The sequence below is a fragment of the Myotis nattereri genome, assembly GCF_964212035.1.
Source record: "Myotis nattereri genome assembly, chromosome: 15".
Taxonomy (NCBI): Eukaryota; Metazoa; Chordata; class Mammalia; order Chiroptera; family Vespertilionidae; genus Myotis; species Myotis nattereri.
The window spans coordinates 25,889,868-25,914,582 of NC_138090.1; the positions used below are offsets into that span (position 1 = coordinate 25,889,868).

The 24,715-nt window shown below is 48.8% G+C and overlaps 1 protein-coding gene across 1 annotated transcript; it reads left to right on the forward strand.

Annotated features, from left to right (window-relative positions):
• The first annotated feature begins 1,897 nt into the window (after positions 1-1,897).
• Positions 1,898-17,364, forward strand: MLYCD (malonyl-CoA decarboxylase). Its single transcript, XM_081107447.1, has 5 exons — positions 1,898-2,477; positions 9,492-9,604; positions 10,517-10,673; positions 13,944-14,093; positions 16,114-17,364. The coding sequence occupies exons 1-5, from the start codon at positions 1,938-1,940 to the stop codon at positions 16,645-16,647; spliced, it is 1,494 nt and encodes a 497-aa protein (XP_080963573.1). The 5' UTR covers positions 1,898-1,937; the 3' UTR covers positions 16,648-17,364.
• The last annotated feature ends 7,351 nt before the right edge of the window (positions 17,365-24,715 follow it).

The window sequence follows — 24,715 nt, forward strand, 5'->3', positions numbered from 1 at the left end:
CAATAAAAAGTATATTTAAAAATAATAATAAAGTAGACATTTCTTGGGACAGTGGCCCAGCCCATACCCCTCTCCTCTGAACATTAAGTCCCCACCCAAAAGGGTGACTCCCTCCCAGCCTCCTGCTTGGTCCATCTAACCCTGTATCCCAACCTGGATACCTGATCCACACTGGACCAATCAGATTCTCTCTACAGATTCTCTCTAGAATCTAATCTCCCTGGGGCAGTCTTCTTTTTTTTTTTAAGATAAAATTTACGTAACAAAAATCACAACTTTAGCCATTTAAAAGTGAGTTGAATGGTCTTTAGTACATGCACAATATTCATCTAATTCCAGAATATTTTCATCATTGAAAAGAAACTCCATAGATATTATCAGTCACTCCCTTTTCTCCCCTTTCCAGGTGCTAGGCAACTGTTAATCTGTTTTCTGAATCAATAGATTTGCCTATTCTGGATATTTCATATAAATGGAACAATATAATATGTGGTCTTTTGTTATCTGGCTTCTTTTACTTGGCATAATGTTTTCATGGTTCATCCATGTTGTAATGTGTATTAGTACTTCATTCCTTTTTATGGCTGATAATATTCCATTGTATAGATATGCAGTTTTTGGTTCATCCCATTCATCAGTTCATTGACATTTGGGTTGTTTCTATTTCTTGGCTATTATCAATAATGTTGCTATGAAAATTCATGAACAGGTTTTCTGTGAATTTATGTTTACAGTTCCTTGCGTATCTGGGAGTGGAATTGCTGGGCCATAAGGTAACTCTGTGTTTAACTTTTTGAGACCGAAACGATTTCCAGAATGACCACACCACTTTACGTTCCCACCAGCGGTGCACGAGAATTCCATTTTCTCAACATCCTCACCAACACTTACTCCCCTTTCTAAACACTGTTACAATTATTGCCAGCTCCTACATTTAAATGTCACATGTTCAGAGAGGCCTTCCCGGTGACCCTGTTCACAGTGGGAAGTCCACGCTGGCCCACGCTGCTTCCGACGTTTATTTCCGTTATAGAACTTATCACAATGTTTAGTTTTATGTTATCATCTGTCTCCTTCATTAGACTGTAAACTCCATGGGGCATTATCGGGTCTGTCTGGTTCATTATTTTATCACCGTACCTGATGTAGGACCTAGCACATACCAAGTGGGTAATAAACACTCTGTTGAATGAATGAATGAATGAATGAATGAATGAATGGATGGATGAATGAATGAATGAATGAATGAATGAATGAATGAATGAATGAACGAACGAGCGAGCGAATACTAAGGAGGGAGGAACAGGTTGGGAACCGGGCGCTCAGGAGAGCCCCATTGGCCGCACCCATGAACAGCTCGCCAGGGGCAGCCAGGGCCTGGGTTCCGAGCTCAGAGAGAAGGGCTGCAGCTCTGGGAGTCACTGGTATAATCAGACCCTGACGGCGAAATGAGGGCGCCCAGGCTACCCTGTCAGAGGACCCCCACCGCGAAACATGGGAGACATGCAGATTCCCCGCTCCTCCCCCGCCACACTGAACCAGCATCCCTGGGACGCGCGAACAGGAATCCGCAGGCTGACACGTTCCGCGGGTGATTCCGATGCACCTGCGGTGGGCGAGTTCGGCTCCAGAGAAAGGAAGGTGCTGGCGCGGGGGGCGAGGGGCGGGGACGCGGACGTCCGGCGACTGGCCGCAGGTCGGGGGAGCAGAGGCCCGAAGCGGCCGCCAGCCCCGCCTCCGGGCCGGGACCTTTCGTCGCACTTGGCCTCGGGCCGCGCCCCGCCCCGCCTCCACGCCCCGACGCCGCGCCCTCCGATAGGCCGCCGCCCCGCCCGTCCCTGGGCCTCGGCCAATAGGGCCGGCGCACGCCGGAAGTCGGAAGCCGGAACACGGCATCAGTGGCGGCGGCGTCACCTAGGCAGCTGCCCCCCGGCGCCATGCGAGGCCTCGGGCCAGGTCTGGCGGTGCGGCGACTCCTCCCGCTGCGGTTACCCCCGCGGCCGCAGCGGCCGCCCGGTCCCCGGCTGTCGAGCCGGCCGACGGTGTCGGGCGCCCTGGACCGGGCCATGGACGAGCTGCTGCGCCGCGCCGTGCCCGCGACGCCGGTCTACGAGCTGCGGGAGAAATCGCCGGCGCCTGCCGAGGGCCAGTGCGCGGACTTCGTGAGCTTCTACGGCGGCCTGACCGAGGTGGCCGAGCGCGCCGAGCTGCTGGGCCGCCTGGCGCAGGGCTTCGGCGTGGACCACGGCCAGGTGGCCGAGCAGAGCGCCGGCGTGCTCCAGCTGCGCGAGCAGCCGCGGGAGGCGGCCGTGCTGCTGCAGGCCGAGGACCGGCTGCGCTACGCCCTGGTGCCGCGCTACCGCGGCCTCTTCCACCACATCAGCAAGCTGGACGGCGGCGTGCGCTTCCTGGTGCAGCTGCGGGCCGACCTGATCGAGGCGCAGGCCCTCAAGCTGGTGGAGGGGCCGCACGTCCGGGTAAGGCCCCCGCCAGGGCCGCCCTGACCCCCTGGCGCCGGGCACAGCCCGGGTCGCGCCCTCCATTGCATCCAGGTCCGTGGGCCCGTGGCAGCCCCTCTGTAGTCCTCACTGCTCCTCCAGCCCCAGACACTGCGCTTCTCCTGCCTGGAGTCTTGCACATCCCATGATGAGTCCCCAGACCCCGTCCCTTTCCTTCCCAGGCTTTCAGAATCTTAGCTCCCTCTGGTCATGTCTGGCTCCAGTCCTTACTGTGCACAGCTTGTTAGATAAGGCCATCGCCTAGTTTTAAGAGACTGGCATGCCTCCTTCATGATTAGTATGCTTCACAAAGACTTACTGTTGTAGCTGAGAGGTTTCATCTGTGTGGTATACTTGGAACGGGTACCCAACTGAGCCCCAAAAAGCCTTTCTAAAAACCTGGATTGTGTCAGCACAGTTGATTGTGCAACCCATTATGTGTAAGCCGTCGGCCCTAAGAAGTCCTGTGAAATACACAGAGATGACTAGAACCTGAGGTCCCCGCGGTCTAGAGTCCGGGTGCCTACTGGAACTTGATTCTTACTGCACAGGAGTCTGGAGACTTAGGTAGAATGTCACCTGTCTCAATGAAATCGTCCATCCACCCTTGGACATGTGGCTGTCTAGTATTTATCTTGTGTGAGGCTTGCTCCAGACTCCCAGGTCACCTGGTCCAGGAGTTTCCGTCCTAGAATGGGAAGAGTGCTTTTCACACATTTGCTCATTTCCTCCTCAGCAAGCCGTGGGGAACTGTGTCGTAGGTGAGGCCAGGTGCAGTGCCCGGAGTACAGAGCTGGTGAGAGAGCCAGTCTCAGTGGCTCCACAGTTGTGTACTTCATCACTACGCAGTTGACTCTTGGAGTTGACCATTTTTAACTGGATCTAAAATGGGTTGTTCTCTCAGAATTTGCCCGTTTCTCTAAAGTGGAAGGCGGGTAAAACAATCAGTTCATTGGTAGCTTTGTTTAATTTCACTGATCAGGGCTTCAGGGTTCTCTAGTTGTGACTAATACTTGGTGCAAGCGTCTGTCTTATCAGCAATCCCAGTGCCCATCTTTCTCTAAAACCAGAGTCAGCCTTTATTCCATTGTTGAAAAGTCATCGAGCTTCACATCCCAGAAGGATCGCATTTAGTGTCTTTCCTTTGGCATTTATGATGCACAACAAACCATCCTGGACAACGTTTCCATCTTGACGCTCCATTACTCTCTCCTCTCCAGCCATGCTGATTCTTGGATGGAAACTTCCTGAACCCGCATCCCTGTGTGATTCCTGCTTGGGAGGCCTGGGAGCATTCGAGTGGCCTCCACCCTTAGCTCATTCACTCAGCTTTTCTAGCCACTCCAGATCAAAGTGGTCTCACCCAGTTTTAAGCTTCCTGAGATTATTGCACCCCTCACTTGGATGGTATACATCAACCACAGAATTTAGTGTTGGAAAGGTGTTACTTCCTCTGCTCCCAACTAGATGATCAGCTCCTTGAAAACTGGAAACCTTGTCTTAAACTTCTTGCATAGCAAAATGATGAATGAAGCATTGAGATAGACTCCTGGGTGCCCCGCAGTAAGACAAAGTCAGCACACTAATCATTGCCATTTGTCTTGATGTCAGATTGCTGCACTCACAGGGTTCTGCTCCTGGAAGGAAGCCCAGAGGGCTTGGGAGGGTTTCTGTACAGTGGAGAGAGACATCAGACATTCAGGCTGCCCTTGGCAGATTTCAGCGTGTGTTGGCCCTGGGAGGTTTCTAATGCTTCATCCCATTCTAATCCTCTGATTCTCTGACACATTACTCAATGCGTCCCCTTGCTCTTGCCCACATGGGAAAATGCTTAGTTACCCTGCAGTGGAGAAGGAACATAGTGGCAGCTGAAAGCTGTGACGTTGAGACTTGATTTGGAAGAGAGGAGATTGCCCAGGGAAATCCAGGGCTTTGAGCACCAGGTCCTCAGATGTTCAGGCTTTCTTTATTTATTTAACCAAGCTGTCCACGCAGGTGAGGGGGAAATGTGTACCTACAGCAAAAATATATTTTTTGAAAATATATACATATTTCTACTGATTTCAGAGAGGGAGAGAGACAGAAACATCAATGATGAGAGAATCATTGATGGGCTGCCTCCTGCACGCTCCACATGGGATCAAGCCCACAACCTGGGCATGTGCCCTGACCACTGAAACACACCAGCTGGGCACAAAGATATTTCTTGAACAAAGGATAAATAATGATAGCCTGACCTTTGCCTCTGCACCTGGTGGACACATTGGGTGCAGAAACCTTTTCTAGTTTCTATCATGCCTCCGCCGTTTCTCTACCTGAATATCCTGTCCTTATAACTAGTATGTCTGTTAGTGGCTAAACCTGGTGATTCCCTTCTTTGCTCTACATAGTTACATAAACATTTTTTTAAATCCCTATCATTGAAATCATTCAGATTTTTTTAATCTATAAAAAATTGTCATCTGGGATCTGAAATTGTAATCTATCACCAGAGTCACTTAGTCCATCTTGATTCCCTTCGCTCTCGTTCTGGATTTTGCATTCAAGTTAAAGAAGGGATAGAGCTAGACCTTCTTGCTTTTAGGGACTCAGTGTTAGAAACCACCAGATGATTGGCATGTGGTGCCGTAGGGCAGGAGTCCCAGACCCCCAGGGGCCTGTGACACTGGGGAGTGCGGAACTCCTCCACAGTTGCTCCCCATGTCAGCCCCCCTTCCTGTGTGCACACAGCAGACACCCTGTCACACAGGCGTGCTACCTGCCTGGCCCCTGCTGACCTTAGGGCTTGCTAGGTAAAGTCAAGTGAACACACGCTGGTTTACGTGTGGGCTTTTACCCTGGAATGGATTTACCCTGAGCATTTACCCTGGAATGGATTGGTCCACTGTGTGGCTGGCATGGGTCCTCGTTCACTGGAGTCTTTAGAATAACTAGCTATGTGAGGCCAGACAGGGTGCTGATTCTCAGTGTCTTTGGCCAGACAGTGTAGTGGAAGAAGCACTGGGTGGGGAGACAAGAGGCAGGTTCCCAATCCTGTCTTTGCCATCCACTGGTTAGAGGCACGATTTTATGTGCCTTTATCCAAGCCACTTAACTCCCTGGGCCCGCTGGTTCTGCACTGAGGTGAGAAATTCAGCTGGTGGTTGATATGCTCAAGGTCAGCCTGCTTCTCTCCTAAGCAGTACCCTGAGGGATCTGGTGGAGCTTTGCTAAAAATACGGTTTACAAATGAGGGCAGGTTTGTTAAGACCTCTGCTCTGACCAAGGGTTGTGATTATTGGAAATGTGGGAAGAATCCAGAAGACTGACACTTGCATTTCGAGTGTCGCCCAGGATGAAGATTAAAGACATGAGGCCACGTGGGTCTGTCTCTCCATGGACAGTTTAAATCAGACCGGTTTCTTTTCTCTCCCACGAGGATCTTCATCCTTTTTGATAAGAAGTTCAGAGTAAGTGTCAAGTCTCTGCTGAGAAGATACAAGTGCTACGTTGAAGAAAGTTTTTACAACCTGGCAAAGTCAAAGATCTGTGTTGTTTTCTGACATTGCAGATCCGATACACAGATGCCTCCTGAACAAAATGCCCTGTGAATTTGTCGGTGTGTGCCCAGCCCTGCTTGGAGGGGTGTGTGTTGTGGGGGGGGCGGGGGGGACATGGTGGGGAAAGGTTATGTGGAGGGGAGGGTGCTATGTGGTTTCTGTGTTGGTTTCTAGGCTTTTTGTTTTTCCCCTGGAACATTCCCAAAGGCCCTTTTGGGTTGAAGAGTTAGATTTCTGAGATTAAATCCCCAATGAAACTGAACCGAACCCCATTATAGCAGAAGGTCTGAGTGCTGTTCAGCAATCTGTGGGCACTAGAGGGAAGTTGGCATTTAGAAAATGAAAGGGTTTATTGATGGGTGATTTAAACATAGAAACTATGGTGAAATGAGAGGTGTGCCTAGGTAGAACATAAGAGAAGGACTAAACGTGTGTCAGACACGCTTAGCATCCTCACCATTGCAATGCCCAGCCCTGGCAGGCACTGTCATACAACATTTTTTGGTGGCTTGTCCTGCTTTAAGTTAGTATAGTGGTCCTTGTTGGTTCTACTAAATTCTGTGCTTAGCTAGGCTTTTAAAAAGCCTTATTTGTAGGTAGGAAAGTGGGCCCCAGCCACCTGGAGTGTAGCAGCTGCGTGAGTTGGAATTGTACCTAAAATGTTGTAACTTCAGCACTATGACCCTTCTGCATAGCTTTCAGCTCCCTTCCCTCAGGGCTTCTGAGCAATGAAAAGTAACTCTTCTTCACATCAAAAATAAGGAGACCTTTATAGCCAAAGACTTCAGAGGGCAGTTGGGAGACAGCTTTTTCTCTGCTGAAAGAGTTGGCTGGCCTTCTGAACAGTCACCCGGGATAACTAGAATTGGCAGTCCAGAAAAGACAGACCTAACGCTGACTGGCATCGCCACAGTGGTCCCGGGAGCTGTATTTCTCAGTCTTGGATTGTGGATACAGGATTGCAGGATGAATGAGCAGATTTCTGCAGCAGTGAGTTCTTTCCCTCCTGCTTTCTGTGATCGGTAGCCTTGCTGCAGGGTGGCTCATCCCAGCCTGAACAGCTTCTTGTACTGTCAGAACCAAGTGGAGACATGTAACCTTTAACCCAGATTCCCGGTTCTTGTGACCAGTGTCACATTTTATAGCTGTCAGTAGCCCAAAATAGAATGAAGAGACTTTTAGACGAGGAGCTTTCATCAGCCAAATCATTTCTTTAATAATTATTTCTGAATTAATACTGAAACTAGATCCAGCTTTTTCTCTTATGAACGTAATAGAGATGCCAGTACATTTTACATGGATCTGGACTAATCCATTTCTAACCATTTAGTGCAGAGTTCCTAACCTGGGGTCCATGAACCCCTGAGGATGATCCATAGTTGCGTTTCAAAAGGTCTATGAACTCCAGGAAATAGTATGCAAAATTTAATTGATGTGTGTGCATTTTTCTGGGGAAGTGGCTCTGGTTTTTATCACATGCATAAGGGGATGGGAGGACCCCAGGAAGATTAAGAACCATTGAAGCCAAATGCAGTAAATACAGTTTCATAAGGAGCCATTCTGTATTGCCTAGCAAATGACATCTCATATCCTCCCTTCTACTTCGTAATCCCCAATTCTCAGTTTTTCTTCTCTTTTTCATTTGATATCAATCTGTTAGCCATCTTCCACATGGGCGGCCCCACTGAATGCTTTGGGAACTAGAGGAATGAATTGGAAATGATCTGTGCCTTTTCAGAGCTTGGAGCCAAGTAATGGAGACTAGATTGTGGAATTAATCAGTAGTTAAAAAGAATTGCAAAGATAATCTGGTCCAACTGCCTATCAGATGCTTAAGTCCTTTTTTATTTTTTTAAATATATATATTTTTATTAATTTCAGAGAGGAAGGGAAAGAGAGAAATAGAAATATCAATGATGAGAGAAAATCATTGATTGGTTGCCTCCTGCACACCCCACACCGGGGATCAAGCCCAAAACCCAGGCATATGCCCCAACCAGGAGTTGAACCATGACCTCCTGGTTCATAGGTCGATGCTCAACCACTGAGCCAAATGCTTTTTTTTTTTTTTTTTAATTCTCACCTGAGGATATGTATCTTGATTTTTTGAGAGAGAGGAAATGAGAGAGAGGAGAGAGAGAGATTTAAACATTAATTGGTTGCTTCCTATATGCGCCCTGACCTGGGATTGAACCTGCAACCTTTGGTGTATGGCAGGGGTCCTCAAACTTTTTAAACGGGGGGCCAGTTCACTGTCCCTCAGACCGTTGGAGGGCCAGACTATAGTTTAAAAAAAAACTATGAACAAATTCCTTTGCACACTGCACATATCTTATTTTGAAGTAAAAAAACAAAACGGGAACAAATACAATATTTGTATTTGCATGTGGCCCGTGGGCCGTAGTTTGAGGACCCCTGGTGTATGGGATGACACTCTAACCAATTGACCCACCCAACCAGGGCGCTTAAATCCTTTTTAAAACAGCTCCATCACATTGTCGACCCTGTGCTTGGTCACTTCCGTGGGGAGATTCACACGCCTAGGAGGACATCTGTGGACAGCCCTAGCTATTCAAAAGCTCTTTAAGTTCAGTTTGAGTCTGACTCTGTGTCTCCCCCAGTTGGTCCTAGATTTACCCCCTCCCCCACCACTCTGGCTATAGAAAGCCCCCTGCTGTTACATGTTTAGTGTGGTCACAGCAGGCTAATCTGAGACGGCTCTGCTCCTGTCCTTTCCTTACGCACCTCTTGTTCCAATCTTGCTTGGGAGGTTTCAGTGAAAATTATCTTCAGTAGTAAAGTTGACTCCGTTTTCAGAAATAGATTGGATATAAGTAAGTGAAGTAAAATTAGAATAATTTCATCAAATCTGGATGCATTGATTGTCAGATACAATATTATTTTATGTCCCATTAAGGGGGGGAAATGCTGTCAGTTAAATTGTGCCCTGCCCTCTTGAAAGATGCATCCTGACCTGAGAGATGTTCAAGTATGAAAATGAGCATCTTAGAATTGATGAAATACGGTACCTGGACCCAGTGCCTGCTTCTCCTAGGAAACGAGGAATGATGCTTTGGCTTATCAGAGACTTCCTGAGGGCATGGGGCTGGAGCTCAGAGCTGCCTGCGTTAGTGCCTCCCTACGGCACACTCACTGTTCCGCTCACTGGCTGTAGTTGTGTTCACTATGGAATCAATGGGAGCATATTACTTGATTTGGGAAAGTTAATTCAAGTTGACTGCTCCCGTTCAGGTATCTTACAGATTGAAGTGAAGCGCTGCATTCGGTGTAACTTGGTTGAGGTCAGAGGGCAGTAGCGCTGTCTCAGAAAAGGCCGTTTAGAGAAGCATCTTGCAGTCTCCTTTGAGCTTGTGTTTCGTGTTTTAGTTCACTGGGCTGGTGACAGTGCAGAGATGGGCTTGGGAAAGCTGACACTTTCTCCTCTCCTTTTCAGGAAATGAATGGTGTGCTGAAAGGCATGCTCACGGAGTGGTTTTCTTCGGGATTCCTAAACCTCGAACGGGTGACCTGGCATTCGCCATGTGAAGTGCTTCAGAAAATCAGTGAGTAAGTACTCAGCTTGTCACGTTTCTTATATCTTAGCTGAAAGCCAGTCTCCATTCACATGTATATTTTGTTCCAACCCTATAAAACCCAAACACAAAGGTGGCTGTCCCCGCAGGTGACATGCAGGGTCTCATTTATGTCCTCGTATTTAAAGCACATGGACCCCCTTTTCTCCAGATCCCATTATCAGAGCTGTATGAATTCACTGGACCGAGTATTTGCATTAATCTAAACAGCATCTATCTCATCGTTAAAATTTCTCCCTGGGATAAAAACCTCTAAATTAACAATATTGAACATAATTCCAACATGTCAAAGACACAGTAAAATGCAGCCTAATATGTCATGGTTGTTCTCACAAATGGGCAGCTCTTCCCGCCTCAGGATCTTCACACTTCGTGCTGCCTTACATGATCTAAGGTTTGGAAAATGTTGTACTATTTGAGGTGTAACCGACTCGAGACAGTGTTGCCATTGCACATGTTGAAGACAGAACAGTGGGTGGCTGAGGTTGCTAGTCAGAGGGAACCAAGAGACCTGTATTTGCAACATTGACTTCAAACTGCAGATTCAAAGGAAATAAAAGACATAGAATGTTCAACGCCTAAGCATCTGGTTAGTTTCTGCGTTACAATCTGCTGCATAACTGCTTCCCAAGGGCCTCGCAAACTAGTCTTCACACCGGGTATTAAAAATTAGAGCACAGTTTTGCGTGTAAAGTAGTCATTAATTGTAGTTCCTTTTAGTCTGCTGTTTCACATTAAAATAATTTTCTTTAAATTTTCCTGAAGAGGCTATTGAAGCTGTATTTAAAGGATTTATTTGACTTTAGTGAGTAATATGAATCAGAATCAGCAATGGTTATTTAACTTGTAATTGAACATTTGTCTTACCTCATTACAATCTTATCAGGTCTGAGGCTGTGCACCCTGTAAAGAATTGGATGGATATAAAACAACGTGTCGGACCATACAGAAGATGTTACTTCTTTTCTCACTGTTCCACCCCCGAGGAGCCCCTGGTGGTCTTGCATGTGGCGCTGACCAGTGACATCTCCAGCAACATTCAGGTACCTGCGGACGTCAATTCAGGGCAAGGCAGGCATCCTACCGAGCCCTTACAGTTTTTAAACTTGGTTTTATGCCCTTTTTCAGAAGCTTTAGGCTTTTGTGGACTTTTGAATTGCTGGGTAAAACCTCTAATTTAGTAGCTACAGAATGTAGATGGGTAGTATGTAGACAGTTTTGAAATGAGGAGAGCATTCATCTGGGTCTACTGACTTGGAGTTGAGACAGGGTTGAAGCCTATTACAGAACAGCTTTGTGGGGCAGAAAAGAGTTGTGAGGGCAGAAGAGAAGGAAGGGGGCATGGTTCATCTTTACCCCATTTGTTAAATGCCTGTGGGTAGTTTTAAACAACATGTGATTGAAAAAGAGACTCAGTGCTGTGTGCCTGATACAGGCCCAGAGCTCTGCCAGGTCTGTTCATCAAATGGAGGTGAGGGGGGCCGTGTTTGATAGGCCCTGCCTGCGGCAAGCTTGGCTGCTCCTTAAGGAGTGGGCGAGAATGTCTGAGGTATTCCTGCAGACGCATGGGGACAGAAGAACCGGTGCGGGGACTGGGAATCGAGCAGATCTCGACGAAGTAAAGACAGGTGAGGGAAGGTAGGGACACCTGGATCACAGCGGGTTTGCTTAGGCCAGGAGCTGTGGTGGGCAAAGGCTTTGGTATGGAAATGGCCTCTTTGGAAGCTGGAGAGATGATACCAGGTCACAGGATGGACCCTCTGGGTGGCATTTCTAGTATCAGAAGGTAGAGAAATTGAGTAGGCAAATGACAGGTGTTCTTTATCACCAGGGAGAAGTTCCTTAGGATTTTGTGTTTGAAAGAGTTGGCATACTCTCACACCAGAATTATTTATTACTAACTCTCTGAGGACAGTTTGGTGATATCCATTAAAATATAAAATGTGCAATGGGGGGATAAGGACACATATGTAATACCTTAATCAATGAAAAAAAATTTTTTTAATTTTAAAAACAATAAAACTCCCCAGAAAAAAAAAAAAAAAGAATAAAACTCCAGTCTTTCCTTGGGTGAGGGGCAGTTGCCTCACATCAGGAAATTGGGGAAGAGATCTGGGGATTCTTTTCAAATAAACTTTCAACCAGTCTTCCTTAAAAAAAAAAAAAAAATGTCACGCTCAGGAATTTATCCTGGGGAGATACTCGGACCTAAGAGTGCAGGTGGTTTCGGCATTGTACAGTGTTGAAAGGCTGGAAACGATGACCGGTCCACCTGGAGAGGGTGCATTAGAGACATGATGGCCTATCCATCCGGTACATCCTCATGCATGGGACATTCCTGCAGGCGCATGGGGGCAGAAGAGTGTGTTTAGGTACTGATTTCGTTTTCTGTTGTTGACATGGAAAGCCAACATTGACAAACTAGTGCATGGAAAAACCAGGTTACAGAAGAGCGCGTGCAGGATGATCTTATTTATAATATTGATTGAGCATTTGCTCAGTGTCTGTCAGCCCTTGGAGCACGTTCCATGCATTACTGCTCCCAGCACCCTGTGAGTTAGGTATTCCTAGTATTATCAGTGATGGTCCGTATTTTAGACCTAAGAAAACCGAGGCTTAGGAGAACGTTAGTCATTTGCCTGTGACGATAGAATAATTAAGGGTGGGATTGGGATTCTCGCCAGAGCCCTTGGAGCAGCCCCCGTGTGTGTGTGTGTGTGTGTGTGTGTGTGTGTGTGTGTGTGTGTGTAACGGAGCGTCTGGGCCTGTGAGAGAGTTACGTGAATACACAGTTTTGTGTATACCTACCTATAGCCAAGGAGACAGACCTGGAAAGTTCTGTTCATCAAATGGCTAACAGCAGGACTTGGTGTTAGGTTTTGGAGTAATTTGTGATTCCTTTTTGTGAATTTATTTTTGCCTCTTGCACATTGTGTGTATCTCATTTGTATCACCAAAGAAAGATTCGCTTTTATTTTGAAAACTTTAAAAAAGGAGTTGCCGGAAATTTTTGAATAAGGAACCACAAGGTAACCTACAGAATTCTTGAAAAGCAAAGTAAGTAAATCGCCGAGATGAAGATTAATAGTGATGGAAAGTGAGGTCTGTCCTTCGTAGCACGGGTGTAGGAGAGGGGCCTGGCCTCAGCCCCAGGAGGTGTCACTGCCTGTTTCACTGTCGACCCCACTTTCCTACGGCCGCAGTTCGTACCTTCTCAGGAGTCACAGAAAAGACGGAGCATCTGAAGGGGGTGAAAGCTAAGGACATTTCCCCAGGGACATCGTGCAAAAACCTGCACATTCCATCCACAATTTCAGAAAGTTTGTGGCCTCCCAGGCCTCATCATGGGCACTAGGTCAGCCACCCCCAGCTTTAGGAATCAAATGTAGCTGACGGAAGATAGAGCAGTGTAACTGTGTTCAGAAGCAAGCTGGTGCCTTCATCAAAGCAAACTGAAAGGTAACACCCGCTATTCCACTGTTGTCGAGTGACCTGCAGAGTATTAGGGTTCAAAAAACAGCGCAGTCAAAACTCAAAGCTAATAAAATCAGACTTGGCAAGTCATATCTCATATTGCTTCAAGGAAAAACAAGAATGTGGCACAAAATAAAAAAGGTGCATAGCCCTAGCAGGTTCAGTTCAGTGGGTAGAGCGTCGACCTTTGGACTAAAAGGTCCTGGGTTCTAGTCCAGTCAAGGGCACATACCCGGGTTGCTGGCTCGGTCCCTAGTAGGGAGTGTGCAGGAGGCGGCCAGTCAATGATTCTCTGATCATTGATTTTTCTATCTCCTCTCTGAAATCAGTAAAATATATATATTTTTAAAAAGGTACATGGAAAAGGTAAATTTCCTGAAAGACAAAGTATATAGGACTCACTGGTCTCTGGAGAGACGGAAAACACTATAGTTCCGAGAAAGGAGTGCAAATAACTAAAGCGAGGAGCAAGCAGGCCGTACAGAAAGGGGCATGGGGCCTAGACAAAGGGTCGGTGTTTTCTCTGGGTGTTGAAGGGGAGCAGATTAATCACATTTCAGTTTGCACAGCGGCCTGAAAAGGACAAAAAGGACATAAATTGCTATTCAACAAGGTTTGCACGAAACTTTCAAAGAGCAAAATGACGTGATATTGAGCGCACAACCCAGGGAAGCTGTGCCGTTGCCACCTTCAGGGAGATACCAGACCAGATTTCAGGCAGTGTTTAGTCTTCAGAGGGGGACACCCTGAGAGAATGTCTCATGGCTGGAAGTGAACGGGTGAGGTGCAGGATGTGAGAGCATCCAAGCCCGCTCACCACCATCATTCATGTTTTGCAGTCAATCGTGAAGGAGTGTCCTCCGGCAGAAACAGAGGAGAAGAACAAAATCGCCGCCGCCATATTTTATTCCATCAGTCTGACCCAGCAAGGCCTGCAGGGGGTGGAGCTGGGGACCTTCCTCATAAAGCGCGTGGTGAAGGAGCTGCAGGTGAGTGAGGTGCCCCTGCTGCAGTGCCATCAGTAACCAGGTCCTAGGATTGGTGATGGGCAAGGGATGCGATATGAGCTGGGGGATAAGGAAGAGGGTTTAGCAGAGTGCCAGGGCACTTCCCAGGAGCCCTGAGACCACTCAGGGGAGGAGAAAATGGTGTCAAGAAACAAGCTTCTCCCTTGGCCACAAATGCAGATGTGTTCTGAGGACATCAGCTTCTCAGGGACTTGGATTCTGATTTGCATGTGTTGTCGCAGCATAATCAATAGGAGTGCCGCCTTCCATTCTCAACTGTCCCAGTTTGGATGATACATTGTATGATCATTCTAGCCACACCTGACAGTACCCACCCGCCCTCACCCACTCTCCAGGTTTCTGACCCCTGAGGTTTCATCAGCTTGGGCTGTCTCATCGTTAGAGGGAGTGTCGAGGTTAGACCAGACAGCTTACAAAAGACTGGCTTTTAAAAATACTGTAACCACCCTACAACAGCAGTGTTCAGGTTCACTAGGCTTTTTAAACTGTCTCATAAGGGGCTAGGGGTAAACTATAATGAGTAGAATCTAATTATTAGGTAAAATAATTGGACTGTTAATAATTGGCTCTGAGAGTGATGTTCTCTGCTTTGGGTAGTTTCAACACAGCTGCATCCCAAGTTCATCCTTAGAGATGGAGTGGAATTAAAATGTGTATGTGCTTCGTATTAAATTCATAATCAATTTTAAATCTGAGGACTCAGATGCATATCAGCTTCATTAGAATCACTCTGTCTCTTTTCCCCAGAGGTGGTAAGAAGCCACGTCTAATTAATATCAACTTCTTATTTCTTTCTTCTTTGCTGAAGGTGTAAATGAATGGGGCAGGAAGGGGTGACTTTGTAAGACAGGCGATCAAAGGGGGCAGAATCCGGGGTCCTGGGGACTCACCCGTAGGCTCTGTTTCTCAGTCAGAGTTAGCCCCTCAGCCCAGGAGCCATCCTGACGGTTGGCTGCTCAGCCACCACTCGGCTCTGCACCAGAGAGTCATCAGAGAGGATCTCAAGGAAGCGTATCCCCTCCTGCACAGGAGTGCTCGTCAGGGCTATACCAGCAAACACTAAGAGCCACTTCAATGCCCGGTGACAGCGTGGTTAGGAAAGTAATGCAATAGTCTCATCTTTGGATATTCTGTTGTTTAAATTGTTTTTGAATTGTAAAGATAATGAGAAAATGGTCATGATATAGGTTCATAAAGCAGGATATAAAGTAACAGTCTCACCCATATAAAAATTGCCTAGAGAAAGACCAGGAGTTATACTTGATCAAACTGTTGAGAGTGGTTATCTCAGAGTAGAGGAGTGTTATGGTTTTCTTTGCTTCTGTCAGAAATCTTTAAAAAACTTTCTGTAGTGAGCATATATATTACATTTATAAACCAAAAATACTGGATTTTTAAAAATGATCATTGAGATCTCTGTAATTTGAATAATAATGATTGACCTGTATTGGCTGATGTGGAAAAAGACCCATTGCCTCCCCTTCTATCCCATCCTGCATCCACTGTGGTATAGCTGGGAAATCAGTTACTTATTCAACGAACAGTCATTGGGTACTGTGTGCCAAGCACCAAACCAGATTGTGTGGCTGCACAGATGTCTTTGGGTGGAGAATGTATGCCAGAAAGACACACTCTACAGTCAGAAGACTGCACACCAGGTCCCACTTTGCAGCATGGCTCTGATTTCCCGCGGTTCCCCGACTTGCCACCCTCTCAATGGTGCAGATGGAGACACCACCTAAAGGCTTGCCTGGGGGCTCAGGATGCCTCCAGGGCCTGGCCCACGTCAAATGCATAATGTTCTTTGAAAGAAGAAAGTCAGTGCATATCAAACGTCACTTTGTAAGCCACACAGCATACCCAGGCTAATAGTACATAAATGATAAATGGACAGGTACTTCTGGGTCAGTGACACCCCTGCTGAATTCTCTTTGTGTGTGTGTTCTCTCCACCTCCTTTCCCCACCCTACGTGCCTTACAGAAAGAGTTTCCTCACCTTGGGACATTTTCAAGTCTGTCTCCCATACCTGGCTTCACCAAATGGCTCCTGGGGCTTCTGAACTCACAAGCAAAGGATCATGGGAGGAGTGAGTTATTTACAGATTCTGAGTATAAAGAAATTTCTGCGGTTATAGGGTGTCCCCTTAATGAGACCCTCAAGGCCCTTCTCAGCAGTAACGAGTGGGTGAAGTCCGAGAAGCTGGCCAAGGCGCTCCAGGCCCCCTTGATGAGGCTCTGTGCCTGGTACCTGTATGGAGAGAAACACCGGGGCTACGCCCTGAACCCCGTGGCAAACTTCCACCTGCAGAACGGGGCTGTGATGTGGCGCATCAACTGGATGGCAGACCTCAGCTTCAAGGGCATCACTGGCTCGTGTGGCATGATGGTCAACTACCGGTACTACCTGGAGGAGACGGCCACCAACAGCACCTCCTACCTCGGCTCGAAGAACATCAAGGCTTCTGAGCAGGTCCTCAACCTGGTGGCCCAGTTCCAGAAGAACAGCAAACTTTAAACCTTGTCTGAAGCAGATGTAACGTCCCGGCTCGGAAAAGGATAATTTTCTGGGGGGGTCGGGTGGTGGTGGTGATGATGTATCAAAAGGGAACTCTTTTAGTAAAGCAAAGTGACACTGTGTTCTCTTGCCCGCAGCAGGGTTACACTGGCAGGCCGGGCCCTAACTTCCATGATGCAAGGAAAGGTACGGGCCCTGACTGAGACGGTGGCGGGTACAGGTGGACACAGACTCGGCGGGGATGCAGTGCTTTCTCCCCAAGATTCTCTTGTTGCCTTTGGCCTGGCTCCCTGCCCAGGGCCGGTGCTGTGGCACCTGCGGCTTCAGAAAGCTTTGGAGCCTCTGCCGGCTGTCATCCCAGGTGGATCGGTCAGCCTCCCAGGGATGCAGGCACATGGCCCCGGTGAGAGCAGATTTTTCTTCAAGCTTAGAACATAATTCAGCCATGGTGACTTGAGCCATTGCTCTCCACTCTTTGCAAAGGGGTAGAGGGCTATGCTGCAACTTACTAGTTATATTTTGGAGATTGCAAATGTATGGAAAGGTTCATGACTTTGCACAGAGTTTACTAAGTTAAATCACTGAACACCAAAGGTGGTGTTGCTTAGGGCTTAAAACCAGTTATGGACTTTACAATTTTTAGTGATTCAAGTTCATAATGAACTTAATAGTAAAGAACATGTTTGTTCTGCAAAGCATTAAACTCATTTAAGATCACGTGGTGGTTGTCTTTGAGATCTGAGACCTTACAAGCTAGAATCAGCTCTGAAATGTCAGCTGCGCCTTTGGTTCCCAGCCAGCCTGTTGGCACGTTTGGGGGCTGCATGAAGAGGCCCTAGTGTGTGGCCTTCATCCGAGATGTAGAGAGAAATGATACCATGGTTACAGGATGGAGGGCAGGTGTGTGTCTCTGCATGTCTGTTCACAGTGTTTGCTGTCCTCCGGCAGAGAGGTCACCTTGCCTTCCTTGCTTTTCATCTTCCACAGCTGTCCCCTGTTTTTCCCTGTCATGTTCTGCATGTGATAGTCAGCGTAGCAGTGGTCTCTGCGAGAACTTTTGCTTTTTCTGAATCCTGGTCAAAACTGTCTCATGCTTCTTTGCATTGCTTTGAGCTAATCTTGAAAGCCCTTGGGCTCTAGTGTTACTTGCAGAATCCTGGTCAGCAGTCCTGGCATCCCATTGGGCCCCCTTTTAAAGACGGAATTCCTCCTGGTGGTGATGGGGTCTGCCAGTGCCCCATGCCCTTCGAGTGTCTGTAACCACTACACCAGAGTTTCCACCCCTATTAGTTACCCCCAGGCTCCAAGATCAACAGCTGCTCTGCAGCAGGCGTGCCATAGAGAAGGTGAGTGGATATGGATGGTGCTATGGTCTATATGTTTGTGCCCCCTCCCCCCCAAAAAAAAATTTACATGTGGAAATTCTAACCCCCGGAGGTGATGGTGTTAATGGGTAGGACCTTTGGGAGGTGATTAGGTCATAAGGATGGATTCCTCATGAATGGGATTAGTGCCCTTATAAAAGAGACCCCAACAGCTCCCTCACCCGTTCTGCCATCCAGGAGAGGCCCTCACCCGACCATGCTGCAGCCTTCAGAGCTGTAAGCAAGAAATTTCTGCTACTTATAAGCCATGCAGTGGTATTTCATAGCAGCTTGAACGGACTGAGGGGGATGGGTCCTCCTTCCCCGTGCCTCAGTCCAAATCACTGAAGGAAAGAGCTTACAATGCACTGAGCCAGAATTCCCCGCCTCATGAATGTCGCAGGAAACCCCTCATTGCTTGCTTCTCACGCTTACCCTGGCTCCCACTTCCTCTGAGGGATGATTAGACTGCCCAGTTGTACATACGTTGTCCTTTGCACAATGATCACAGCAGAGCAGGAGACAGTATCAGTGGCCAGGTTTGGTTACTCAGCTGATATTAGCATTGGAAATTCACATCCTCCAGGAGAGCCCTGCCCCTTGCCCAGGTGACATCATCACAAGGCAACCCAGTAGCTCTGGGTGTAGGCGCTGTCTCCAAGGCCTGGTGTCCATCCCATTACTCTTAGTGGGCCCTAGCAATCCCTCTGACCACAATCCTCTGAAAAATGCCTCACAGTGTGACAGGCTCGTAGTAGGTGCTCCATAAATTGTCATTGTGGTTTCCATAGCTCCCCAGGTTCAAGGCTGAAGCCATATTCCACTACCATCCCATAGAACCTGTTCCTCCTCGATGTCTCCCCCACCACCACCGGGATCCTCATCTCTCACTGCCTTGGTGTCTGTAATTCAGACAGACCCCAGTTGTGGGCTCTGCCAGAATTCGGAATAATTCTGGTTCAAGCGGCGATAATGGACTCGGGGCCAACCTGCTCTGACTTGTTCATGGGTCCCCTTTTGTTCTGGAAGACAATGCATGGCATAATGGTTGAGTCTACCAGCTTTGGCTCCAGCCACTGCCCAGGTCAAATCCCAGCCCCACCATTCCTCATCTGGGTAGCCTGGGGCAAGCCTCCTGCTCTTGTTTGCCTCAGTTTCCTGTCTATAAATGTGTGTAACCACAGCACCTACCTCAGGGTCTACTGAGAGGGTCAAGGAAAACAACATATATAAAGCATTGTAATAAGGACAGTAACTGTGCACTTGAAAGCTTTATATAAGTGCAGTTACTGTCCTTATTACAAATGTTCAGACATCTGGACTTTTTTAAAAAATATATATTTTATTGATTTTTACAGAGAGGAAGGGAGAGGGATAGAGAGTTAGAAACATCAATGAGAGAGAAACATCGATCAGCTGCCTCATGCACACTCCCTACTGGGGATGTGCCCGCAACCAAGGTACATGCCCTTGACCAGAATCGAACCTGGGACCCTTCAGTCCGCAGGCTGATGCTCCATCCACTGAGCCAAACTGGTTAGGGCTGGACTTTTTTTAAAAAATATATATATATATATATATATATTTTAATTGACTTCAGAGAGAGGAAGGGCCAGGGGGAGAGAGAGACATCAATGATGAGAGAGAATCGTTGATTGGCTGCCTCCTGCTCACCCCCTCCTGGGAATCAAGCCTGCAATCTGGGCGTGAGCCCTGACTGGGAATCAAACCTTGACCTTGTTCATAGGTCGACACTCAACCAGTGAGCCACACAAGCCAGACCTCTGGACTTTGTTGCACTTGCTTTATGTAGGTTCTGGGATCTGTCAGCCCCGTATTTGTCAGCGTTTGGCTGTTTTCTGGCTTCTGTTCACAGTTTCTACAAGGTGACTAAGTGGAGTAATTTGTTCCCAGGAATTTCTACTTTGTTCACTGCATGAGGCAGTCTCAGCACCCCTGTAACTAAGCAGCACCCCAATTCCAGTTGGGGACCCAACTAAGCAGCATGGCCCAAGCTCCCCCAGCTGCTACCTTGTCCACAGCCCCCAACCAGCTCTGCCTGGTGCGCTGGAGTCACTCTGATGCCTGCCTCCCCCTTTCCTCCATCTCTCCCTTCCTCTCCCAGAGCTGGATCCTCCCTGGATCCAGATGGATAGCAACTAAGGGTGGTGTTGCTCTGCCCTCCTCCGGTCCTCTGAGGACATAACACTCCTGCGAAAAGGGGCCACTTCTTGTTCAGTATGTGGCTTAAAAGGAATTGGTATCTCTTTAACATTTTGTATCAGCTTATTCTGGGCTTTGTTTGAAATTAGGCATAAGGTGCACTTAAGACTTAAATGGAGCAAACATCTCTTTCTGATTTCTGATTGGATTCTAAGACACTCATTGGAATATCAAATCCATTTTTATCTATTCTTAGAAACAAAAGCAGCCCAGTGGTTTCTCCTCACTGCAGAAAGCTCTGCATTATTTTCAATTTAGCAAAATCTGTAGAGGTGAACCCCAGGTCTCTTGCACTTCTGGCTTTTTCTCTTTTTTTCTGAATTACATTTGCATTTACCAAATAGTTAATACTTAGTCATCCAGCAAAGGAGAACGAAACAGTATCTGCTCTGGGCCAGATATTCTCCACACTGAAGCCTGAGGGAGTGTTTCTCACTAGCAGATGGGGAAACTGAGGCTCAGAGAGGACCGAGCAGCTGGGGAGGGCGGACTAGTGCCAGAGCGTGCGTTTCCACCACACTGACCTGCCTCCCAACCAGGCAGCCCAGGCAAAGCTGCAGGGGAGGAGCCCTGCTCTTACAGAACTGCTGTGTGACCGAGGCCTATCAGGGAAGTTCCCTTCAAACACACACAAAGGGAAATTAGAAAGCCACACTTCTCTGCAGTCCCACTTACACCTCTCAAACTAGACAGTGTCCCCTTCCCCCCCAGGTGAAGTGGGCCGCCCGCCTGGCTGTGAACACAGGTCTGCACCCACGTCAGCTCCCTGTGCAGAATGCTGATGTCACTGGCTCCCTCCTGGGACTGAGGGGACTTGAGGAGATAGGCAGGTGGAGTGTAGCGTGGTGCCTGCACGCGTCAGCTGGCTCCTTGGGTGGTGAGGGTGCCCTGGCTGGAGAGGGAGGAGCCTGCAAACCCCCTGCTGCCTCGGGTCGCTGTCACATGTGGTAGAGACTCATTCTGATGCTAAAAATGGTTCTGACCTGAACAACTGGATCCGAATCAGCTGTCATTGTGTGCGCTGTCCACCCCATTTGCCACTAGATGGCAGTGTTGTCTCTTCCTTTCCTGAACTTGGAGCTTAACCTAAGTTAACAGGTATAAACCGACCCTGGTATTAAACCTGTACCCAGATCCTACACATCAGGCTCCCCGTTCTCTCACAAGGGCATGGATCTGGGGCTGCCCGCCTGAGCCTGCTGCTCTCCTGCTTCTAGGATAACTTCCCCACAGACGCAAAAGGTCCTCGAGAGACTTTTAAAAAAACAAAAATTGGAAAAGGATGAAACGAGTTGATCCCTTTGTCCAGGAGCCACCAGAGTAGCACCCATCTCACAAGGGAAGCACTTTGAAGGATCCTGGCTCTGGACACAGAGTGAACTTCTCTCTTGGGCTCGAAGGCTGGTGCTACAGGTATGTTCCCAAGAGCCCAGCAACAAGTGCGAGGAGCCAAGGAAAGCCACCTGCAGGCAGAAGTCAGAAGCCGGCTCCTGGCCAGAGGAACTGCCCTCGGTGGCCGGAGGCGGTGGCTTCCCAGTGGGACCTGGCACCGTGATGGGGGGCGACTGGCCAGGCTCTGTGGGCCTTCCGGAGCTCCACGAGTATTTTATTAAGCTTTCACTTAAAAATCATATTTGTAACTTTTAACTGAAGTGAAAATCTGTTCATCAATGTGATCTATCAAATTTTGGTGCCACCAACCTGCCAGCTTGTGGTACAAGCTAATCTCAACTTCATCAAACCCTCAGAATACCCTGGCCTCTCCCAAAATCTGTTGAATTGAGCACCCTGAGAGAACTCTCTAAACCTATAATAATTTGCAGCTTTTTATCAGCGTGGCTCAGAGCTCTCTGTACTGTGCAGCCACACAGATCATCTTGTCAGAACAAGCACCAGACGTCCCAGACCCCTCCTTTCCAATGTTTGCTGTTTCCAAATAGCCTTGTTGCTAAAAGTTAAGATTTCTACCCAAGATCTCAGGGTCATGCAGCCACCACCCTCCAGTGAAGCAGCTGAGAGCTGGACTTCTGAAGAGTGTGATGTATTAGAAACAACAGTGACAATAGTCCTGGCCTTAGACCCAGGCAAACACGCACACGGGAGAAATTGATTAACAGACACCTGACACCATTGTCCCTCCAAACTAACCTCCACCCATGCACCGACATCGGCTGAGCCCAGAGAAACATGCTTCACATCTCTTGCTTTATGTCCTTGAGTCAAAGGCCAGTGTGCCCAAACGCGGGGGAGGCCGTAGGTGGTGCTGCACCCCCACCCCCACTTCCTGCAGGCAATGACGTTGCTTCAGAGCAGAGGGAGGATTCGAGTGGCAGGAGAGACGAGGTGAGAGGAAGACACATCCATTCAGTTGTCAGGTCCTTTCCCTGAGAGGAAAGCCAACGATTCCTGCAGGACCAAGCCTGGCTTCCCACAAGATGGTGTGAATTATGAATTATGAAAGTTTATGAATTATGTCTTCCTGTGCTTTTTTACTCATCCAAACTCACCAGCCCATCTCAGAACCCCAGGCATGACTCTGTTTGGCCATCTTTGTTATATCTATGGCCTTCAGACTTAGCGAAATCATAGCTCCTAAAGTTGTTTTCAATTTTGTGATTACAAAGGACTGTTGGCTATGACACAGGCTTGGGCGCATTTTATTTAAACCCAGATATGGTGGTAATCCTGGCATCATTACTTGTGAGCTGGGTGGCCATTACTGAATTTACAATAAGTAAGTGTATTCATTTTACTTTATAAACATATAAACAAAAAACAGATATGAACCAGTAAAATAATTTTTTTACTTTAGAATATGTGATACTGGTACTCCAAGTGAAATTTTGTTGATTAAAAGCTTTTGCAGCTGCTGGGGGGAACGTTTGGGGATGCTGAACGAGATAATTTGCAGCCCTGCTGAATGGCAGGGGCCACTCTGGCATCTGGGACCCCTCCTCCCGCCCCCAGTCTATTCTCACGTCTGCCATAGGGCAGCTACTGGCTCCGCCTCCTTTTGGAAGGCTCTGTGATCTAGCTTCTCCTTGCGGCTCCGTCCAGAAAGCTCCAGTAGGTAGAGAAAGGTAGCTGCCGGCCGCAGGTGGGGAGGGCTGCCTGAGATGCCCAGGGCACACGGCCTGGGTCCTGGGTGCAGTCCCACACACAGCTTGCAGAGGTTCAGACCTGGGCCCCAGCCCAGGCCGCAAGCAGGTGATGGCACTGGCTGGCCCTAGTAACACCTGTCCCCGCCCAGAGTTCTGAAGCCCCAATTGCAGGGCCCCTCACCTGGCAGCCTCTTGCCTTGGACTTACCTTGGCGAGATGTACCCATTTTCAAGGTGCCCCCACTGAGGCTGAGTGACTGAGTGCACTGTGGGAGGGAGCTGGGCCTGGGCAGGCCACTAACGCCCCTCTGAGCCTTCCCCCTACTAAGCACCCAGCCAGACTAGGCAGGACTTTGTGATGCGACAAACAGGCCAGGTTGACCCCTTGTCCCCCAACTTTCCTGTTGCCACACGCAGGTGGGGCCCCCGGAGGAGGGCAAGTTCCCCGTGCCTGCACCTCTCCATCTAGTGCTGGTCACCTGTCAGCCCCCCAGCACCCCGCCTTTATTATCAGGTAAGGAGGGGGCCAGAGGCCTAGAGAGGTAGGGCCTTCTTTAGGGGAGCCGTGGGGTCCGGTATGGGGGCCAGAGAGGAGGAGGGTCTCCAGAGGGTGGCTCTGCCCTGGAGTGAGGACGGGTGATCGTGCTGTAGAGTCAGGGAGCCTGGCTGAGAACCCCAGCACCGTGTTTGCCAAACGGCAACCCTGAGCCTCAGTATCCCCAATAGTAAAGGGGCCAAGGGCTGCCTGAAGGGTGAAGGGCGCTCCTCCGTGGGACGCCCCAGCACACACCCCATGTGCAGAAGGTGGTTAAAACACGCCACCGGCCATTGCCATCGGGCCACACAGATGGCGCACTCACTCCCATTGCAGCTAGGAGCGGGTGGCTTCCAGAGCACCGGCCCCAATGCCACCCCTTCTTGAGGAGCAGTCCTCGCCAGTGCCCACCCACCCGTCACCGGGCCTGGGAGACAGGGCGGTGCTCGCCTGGGCTCTGTCAGGCTGACTCCGCTAGGCCTTAGGCTTTCTGACTGGAGTCCAGGCTGGGGCGGAGCCTGGCATGTGGTGAACGAGCCCCCTCTCACATACCTCCCCCCCCCCCCGCCCCCCCGACACACGCACACTGAACCTCTGTGCTTCAGTGGGGCCTCGACGCCTGCAGAACTGCAGGCCTGGCAGATGCCCAAGGCCCCCACCCCACCTCCCCACCCCCGCTGCAGCCTCACACCAGCCTTTGCTCGCACTGTTTCCCAGCCTGGCTTTCTCTGTCCAGCTGACCCCACCAGGGGTCTCCCTGCACTCACAGTGCGCTCCCTGCCCTTTGAGCGAAGGCAGAGCGATGGACGGTGTGAGCCCTGGTTTCTCTGCACCCACACACCAGGG